Genomic DNA, 8,146 nt, shown 5'->3' with positions numbered 1-8,146 from the left:
GTGTGCATGTTTTTTTTTTTTCCCCTCCAACTGAGTTTTACAGTTTTTAAGTCCCGTTAATGGTGGACAGGGACAGTCTAAAATCATAGCTTACCTTTCACAACGGAGCAAGGGTTCCATATTTATCGTTATATTCATTAATCATCTCAATCCAGATGAGTTGTAGGAAACGTTACAGTCCACAAGATGGCAGAAGAAGCACGGGTGTGTTTTTCGTACAATCGCGTCGTGGGAATACTGAGTTAAGCGTAACAACAGAGCAATAGAAAAGTCTATAAACACACGCTGGAATGTAGATTTTGAACCCCACGTTAATGGTAACCAAAAAGCATTGTTTGTTTGCTTGATTTTGGTGGGTGTTTCAGCGCGAACATCAAATTTTATAGTCGGAAAGATATGTGGCTTGAAAACAACATCCGAAGAGCTCAAGTGTGTATGTGGCGTTAATTAAAACGTTAAGATGCCTTCGTAGGTGGGGTGCCAGGGGTGGGGGGTCCCAATGGACGAATCCTTTTTAATAACCCGCCTCCGGATAATAATGAACAAACGAGGACGAGAGAGGGAGAGGAAGAGAAGGCGCAAGAGCGCGAGAGTCTCCTCCTCTTCCTCAGCATCTCTGCTGACAAGTGTGACAGCGTCAAACTCGCAGAGGGCAACGCCAGGGCGAGACGTGTTGTCAAGAGTTACCCCCCTTCCCCTCCCACCGAGGCGCGCCATGGATCGGAGGCTCAACTTGAGCGGCGACATCTTCCACAAAACTCTGAGCGCCGTGTCGAGCAAGAAGATGCACGACCCGTACCGGGGTGGCGCGGAGCTGCCGACCCGCGAGCGCCAATCGTCGCCAGGCATGGGCTGCTTCGAACGTGGCGACGCAGACCCCATGCAGCCGGGAGGACTGGCCGGGGTGCGGGCGGCGGCTCTGGGTTTGCCCACCGGGTCGCTGTGCGTCAAGTACGGCGAGAACGCGTCCGCGGCCGCAGCGGCGGCGGAGAGCAGCGGGGGCGAGCAGAGTCCAGACGACGACAGTGACGGCCGCTCATGCAGCGACATGCTGTTGCTGGCCGACCGCAAGGGTAAACCAGAGGGCGGCAAGAAGAGCAAAGAGCAGAAGATGTTGCGGCTCAATATCAACGCCCGCGAGCGGAGGCGCATGCACGACCTGAACGACGCGCTGGACGAGCTCCGTGGCGTCATCCCTTACGCACACAGCCCGTCCGTGCGTAAACTCTCCAAGATCGCCACTCTGCTACTGGCCAAGAACTACATCCTCATGCAGGCGCAGGCGCTGGAGGAGATGCGCCGGCTGGTGGCCTACCTCAACCAGGGACAGGCCATCTCCGCGGCGGCCATCCCGGGCACTACCGCGTTGGCAGCGCCGCCCGGCCTTGGCACCTACGAGCCGCCGCCTCCGCCGCCACCTGGCTACCCCGCCTTCCCCTCCAGTGCAGCCGGGTTGGCCGCCGCGGCAGCTGCCGCAGCTACGTCCTCCTGCCCCAACAAGTGCGCCCTTTTCAACACGGCCGCGTCCAGCCTGTGCAAACAGTGCACTGACAAGCCTTAACCCGGCCCGGACAAAGGTTAGAGACTCCATACCGACACTTTTCTAATATTTACAGTCAATACTTGATCGTGTACATAAAGTCGTCCTTTAAGTGCTGGCGTGAATGACTACATCGGACCTCTACGTGGAGATTTTTTTTTTTTTTTTTTTGGCAGGGACCTGACAACTTTTTACCCCACTTTTGAGGGGGATCGAACCTGCAGCTTCCCCCTTTTTGAAATTTTGTTTTCTCTGTGGAATGTTACAATTCAGTCTGTTGTTTATGTTTATTATGTTGCAGAGACACTGTGAAAATTATTCAATGTGTCTTTTTTTGGGGGAGGGGGGGTAATTTATTCATGTCCAATGCACTTGCTGGTCTTTTTTTTATTTGTTATATTTTAATAGCTCAGACGGTTGTCAGGTCGGGTTGTGTAGATAGATTCGAGTTATTCTATGAGCAGAGGGCCCGTTTGTATGTATCTGAGTGTTGGGAAAAAGATTTATTAAAATATTTTGAACAGCAGACAAGAGCCAAATGTTCATTCCTTTCCTCAAGATAGAGTAAACAGGTTATTTAACATGTGGAATTTGTTTCTAAAAATCGATTCATTGATTTATTTGGCTTTAGAAAACAAAATTTTTAAATTCTTCAAATTGTTTGGAAATGAAAAAAAATATTTTTGCTGAGGGAAGGGGGAAAAAAAGAGAAGATCAGAAAAAACAATTTCAGGACCAGGCAGAGAACTGATAACAGGAACCAAGTGTAAATGTGCTGATTTCAAAATCTTATTCTCACGAATGTGGCATAATTGTGTTAACAAAAAGGGGCTTTGTGTTTATGATGAGCGCTTTGGACATGAGAGCCCACCGCTGTGTCCCACTTCATCCTGTCACGCTCCCTCATTTTCCTTTGGGAAAACAAGATTTTTTTTAAAAATCAAACTAAAAAACAACACACGTTATTACTCAAACGTAAAAAAAAGTAGACATTTTCAAATGACAGAAGCGTTCAATAACCCGTAGCAATATTCATATTAGCCCGGAAGCGACGATTGATTCCCTCAGGGAGAGAGCTGGAGTCATATGTGTGAATTTGTGTGCGTGCGCTTGTGTGTTACTTCATTCGCATAAATGCATTTTTGTATGTGTGAGTGTGAGTGTGTGTGTTGGTAGCAGACTCCGCTTGGCCCTGAACAAGTAGGAAGGCCTAAACACAAGGCAGAGGTTTTATTCCTAAGAAAAAAAAGCACAATTCATATGACTGTAAGAAAAATAATACTTGACTTTAATGCAGTAAAATAAAACTTAATAAAAAAAATTACAAATGCTTGTAAGCAAAACTGACATGGACATATTTTGGAAAACAAGCCTGATAAAATAAAGGCCAATACCCAACATAAGTGCCCGAGACCTGGTGCGAAAAAAAAAAATATCTGAAGGATGAGTAAAGTCACAATATCATGAGGAAAAATTGCGGATTTCCCAGATTGAAGTCGTTTTGTACATTACAAGAAAAAAAGTAATTCATGATTTAATTTACAACACAAGTTTTATTTAAGTTATTTTTAAAAAACTTTTTAAGGTTTAGTATAAAACTATTCACCTTCCTGAAATTTTCTTTTTTTCCTTCTTTCAAGCAGCACATATTTTATACTGCTGTCTTTGTAAAAATGAAACAAACAAAAGAAACACAAATTAGATTAAATTATGATTACATTACAAAAATGTTTGTTGGCCTGATAATAAAACTCAATAGACAATACAAGTTACCCAAACTAAGCGCTTTTTTTTTATACCCACCATAAAAATGTCCAATTTACTTTATCCTATTGGTAAAGGCAAAAATGCTGATAAAGTCTGAATCTACACAAGCGCATGAAATTGAAACATCCTATCAGTGATGAGGGACATTCCGGCTGCGTGGCAGCGAGGAAAATAGCAATAGATATATGATCAACAGAAATATGTGATGGCATGGTTCAGGCGCCAAATCAGTCACACTGAGCTCTAAGTCATCGCATGACAACTAAGTGATAGGCGTACATTGTGTTACCTCATAAAAACACAAGTCAAACGAATACATGTTGCTTGGGTTCAATACGCGGCCGTCTTTTGATCAGGTATTCATATTTCCGCTTGACGCTTCTATAGCTTCTGCTATCATGTGAACAAGATGTCAGGAAAAGCCTACTAGATCACCAGAACTTTATTTTAGACTTCTAAATTGCTGCTTAAATCACTCCCATCAGGAATACCTGGCACTTCAAGAGGGGTGTGTAGACTTTTTATACCCATTTTACTTTCTATCATACTATTTTTGTGATGCAGACGGCCCTTTCATTAGCCACATCTCGTTAACTTTGGGTGGCTCACTTTAGCGTCGCCACCATTTATGTACCCATTCAAGACAATTGATGTAGTGATCAGTCCAAATGTGTTTTCATAATGGGCGACTAATTTATTAATATGTGAGGTCAGGTAAACATATGGTGTTTATCTCGGTTGGGGGGGGGTACGATAATGCTTCGTGGGAAATACGATTGTTGGGTAACATGTCAGAATATTCCATCTGCAGCCATATTAATCAGATTAAAATCCCCTAATCCCCTCCTCCTTATTTACTCTTTGTACCGTAATCGGATGTGCTTTTATTGCGGCGGGATTAAACCGGGTCAAAGCAGTAATTTGTGAGGTCAAAAACAACACGTTGGACTGGGGGAAAACAAAAACACCATAAAAAGTTGTTAAAAAAAAAAAAAATTGCTCAGTACAGGAGCATGAGTAGTGAGCGTGGGGGAAGGGGGGGGGGGCATGCGTGTCACATTGCCTGATCAATATGCAGATGGCAACCTGCTCAGAGTTCATTAATGCTGAAGCGAGGTGGATTTCATCTCCTGTCTGTGATGTTCATTAACTCCAACCTCCGCGTTGAAATAAAGACACGATGATGACACAATAACAGTGGGACGTGTTCACACACACGCGCACACACACACATGGCCTGACCAATAGCGAGCAGAGAGCCACAACGTATCCGAGGCTGTGATGTTATGACGCCGACTGGGTCTTGTTTACATGTTCAAAAGTGCTCATCAACTGATCGCCCGACACATTTTTGATTAGAATGTAATCTCCAGATTAAGACGCGTTACGGACAAGGTCGATAACGCTGTAAAAGGACGAATAAAAAAAGTGCTCATAGAACACGAGAACCATTCTAGTCATTTTTTGTTTTAACCATCAGATTAATCATCTCCATGTATGGTCATGGAACGTGTTAAACTGTATTTAGCTATTAAACAATAAATAGCTTTATCTTTTAGCTGCGACATCCCCTGCAAGATCAAAATGAATTCATACTCAGCTTTACAGATGCCACCAGATGTTTTTGGCGCCTTTTTCAATCTGTAAAATATTTCTTTCTGCATTTTATAAAACCAATCGCAGTTTTTTTTACAATTTGACCTGAACGTAGTATGAAAGGCCGGTCGTGGTTTAGTGTATCCTAGCTTAGCTGGCTAGCGGCGGCTCCGTTGTAGCGTCGTGGTCGCGGGGCTTTAACAGCCATGAATGCCAAGCACAGGGGAAGGCGGGTCAGGCCAAGCGGAACCGCGGCGGCCCCGTGTCCTTGGCTGCTCGTCGGCCTTCACCTCGCACCCCACCCCGCGCACCCCGCACGGTGAATTTTATGGCTAATTTCCGGCAATTTATCCTGGCACTTTTCCGAAGAGACATTCCTGCGGGAATAATGTGCATAATTTGCATAAATCATTCTGATAGAACGCATATCAGCGTGCATGGCTCCACCCCTCCTCCCCGTACACACTCTTTGTCTGATGCGCCGGCATTTACTTTGTAATCAAAACTGACTCCAATGCACGCAAGGGGGGGGGGGGGGGGGTCACGGTTTTGACGAGTAATTATAATGAATGCAGAGTTTTTTAGACAAAACAATGACTCTATCCTCTCCAAAAATGGGGGAGGGGGGGTCAAATCAACAACCTGATATCGGTGCCTTATTTCAATGGATCAGGTATCATAAAGACCGCCAATACCAACCCCCGATCCTTAAAATGCCCTCTTGTGATTTTTCTACAACCAGGAAGTAAATAAGCACAGCTGTGTGAATCGTATCTTTTGCTATTATTTCAGATGCAATGTTTACTTAGGGTTCATTATTAGTGTGTTTATTTTATTTTATAATTTGTAGCAGCCATCTCCAGCAGTATCGCCACTGACAAGTGGACAGCTGTCGGCCGGGTGGACGTTAATCACAATAATACAGGGCGGGCTAATCAAGACTCGGTGATGGTGTGCTAAATGACACGCCCCGACGTACGTGGCTGAACCAGTCGCTCGTACAGGGATTCACGCGAGAGCCCCCCGTTGGAGAGGGCAGGCGATGATGATGATGATGAGGCGGGTGCACAGCCATCCAGACAATAATTACTCTTTGACTTCGCTCGCATTAGGAGTCAGTCAAAGCAGATTAATTTCGACTGATAGCATTGGTACCTCCTAAATGCAGATTCTCCTAATAAGAGTGAAATTGCATAGAACGGCCCGCCACTTTGTTGGCCTTACGCGAAGAGACAAGGTCTTATTCTTTTGCATAAATCACAGTGCGCTCCGTGATACCCTGCTGTCGCCTCCAGAATAGTGCCGGCAACATTAACGCGTCTCGTCTGATGCCATCGCCGGCCGGGGCCCCTCTTGCTAAATACCACGAAACCCCGAGAATTAGCCCGAGCGCAGAGGACGGCATCTGTTTGTGTGCTTGTGCCGAGCAAACAAGGCAATTTGCAGCACGCTGAGGGAGCGGCTAATAAATGCTAACGTATTCCCCCCCCCCCCACCTATCTTGCTACACCTGCTGTGCACGTTTGTTAGCACGCTAATGCTAGTGGATTTCTATTACAGATGTTTCTTTTGGAATAGACCAGTGGCAGTGTCGTTGAGACTATCGGCGGGTTAGCTAAGATCACTTTTGATTTGAAATCAAAAGTATCAATCCTTTCCTCGGGGGCCGAATCCCTACATGTTTTCCAAGTTTCCCTCGTTAAACACACCTGATTCAAATGACCAGTTCATCCTCACGTTCTGCAGGAGCCTGATTAGTTGAATCAGGTGTGTTTAACGAGGGAAACTTGGAAAACATGTAGGGATTCAGCCACCGAGGAAAGGAGTTTGACATCTCTGTTTAAACCATCAAAAGACCTGTTATGAATTACAATTTGTACTAACTAGTGGGAGAAGAGAATGACAACTAAAAGTGATGGACATTACATGGCGTAGCATCAAAAATGTTCCATGGTCATCTTTAAAGAAACCTACGGGCCATTGTTGCCTTGCCTGCAAACAGCAGCTCACTATGATCTACCAGCCAAAGTGACACCCAGTGACAACGCTCAGCAGACCAAACACAAAATGGCCACCCAGTGCCAAAGCCCATCTTGGCTTTCACTTCATATCACACCAAAGCTCCTGGCTGGGAGCCTTTCCAGTGAATCCACAGATTAAAAATAAACCCACAAAGGTGTTATTCAACTTTTCTTGATTATATTACCCTATGAATCGTGGGTAATTGACTGGTCAGCACTTTCAAGGTCACGAAGCTGGCAGAGCAAGAGACGTGCCCCGACTTGTCATCGTTTTGAGCCTGGCAGCCAAAGAACATGATGGAATCAAATAATGAGAGTGCAAAAGGCTGAGATGAGCACGACTTAGCGCCTTGATGAGGCTAATTAAAACATGCCAGGACACGGAGAGGGCCCCGCCAAGGATCAGCGGGTGCTAATGGGTACCCCATAGGCCCGTCGATTTTACATCATAATGATGATGTCATGGAAACGTAGCGCCCATTGGAGAAACCCAAGAAAAGATTGGCTGTGTCAGCAAATTGAAATTGGGCCCAATTCAATTACACTAAAGACTTTTTGCACAATAAAAACATTTAATTATTGGACGATTAACGGGACGGCTCTGTGGTTGAAGGTCACATTAGCTATGATGCGATTGGCTAACGTCCTTTAATGAGAAACCAGACTGCTTCTCATTTCTGATGCTCACGAGATGTTTAGTCATGACCTCTAGGGTGCATTTATTAAATCTCTTGTGACATTAGCATTATATAAAAAAAATAACATGAAATATTTTACCATAAATTGTGTTTACATTGTTTTGGACATGAGTGAACTTATAAAACATAAATTTCTCAATTCGAATAGTTAGGAAAACAAAGGGCCACAATTTGTTAGCATAATTAGCACAATAAACATCAACTAGCATAGAATGCTATCAAACGCTAAATTCTTAAATCACAAGACATTTTAGCAACAATTTCACTCCGCATAACATGAATTTACTTTCGCGTCCATCCGTCTGCCTGCTAGCGTAAGCGGCACTGACAATTTGTGTGTTTAACTGAGCTTCAGTTCCAACATCCAACCTGCCTTATGGTGCAGAAAAAAAAGCCACGGTGTGGATATGACAACGCTGATCGGCTATAAAAGCACTTAACGACCCCGTCGCTCACCTCTACGACTGTCGCTTACGGCTCTACTTAACACTTCGTCACCTCCTCAAGCCGCCAGACAAATGAAA

At 44.6% G+C, this 8,146-nt stretch overlaps 1 protein-coding gene across 1 annotated transcript; it reads left to right on the top strand.

Annotated features, from left to right (window-relative positions):
* The first annotated feature begins 525 nt into the window (after positions 1-525).
* Positions 526-2,073, top strand: bhlhe22 (basic helix-loop-helix family, member e22). Its single transcript, XM_049749352.2, has one exon. It carries the CDS (start codon positions 539-541, stop codon positions 1,559-1,561), a length of 1,023 nt encoding a protein of 340 aa, XP_049605309.2. The 5' UTR covers positions 526-538; the 3' UTR covers positions 1,562-2,073.
* The last annotated feature ends 6,073 nt before the right edge of the window (positions 2,074-8,146 follow it).

Source organism: Syngnathus scovelli, chromosome 18, assembly GCF_024217435.2.
Source record: "Syngnathus scovelli strain Florida chromosome 18, RoL_Ssco_1.2, whole genome shotgun sequence".
Lineage (NCBI taxonomy): Eukaryota > Metazoa > Chordata > Actinopteri > Syngnathiformes > Syngnathidae > Syngnathus > Syngnathus scovelli.
The sequence above is the reverse complement of the archived record's forward strand: the minus strand, read 5'-3'. Positions and strand labels throughout refer to the sequence as shown.

Bases quoted from the DNA above. Each gene is read 5' to 3' on its own strand.
- bhlhe22 (XM_049749352.2), top strand. From the start codon at position 539: ATGAACAAACGAGGACGAGAGAGGGAGAGGAAGAGAAGGCGCAAGAGC.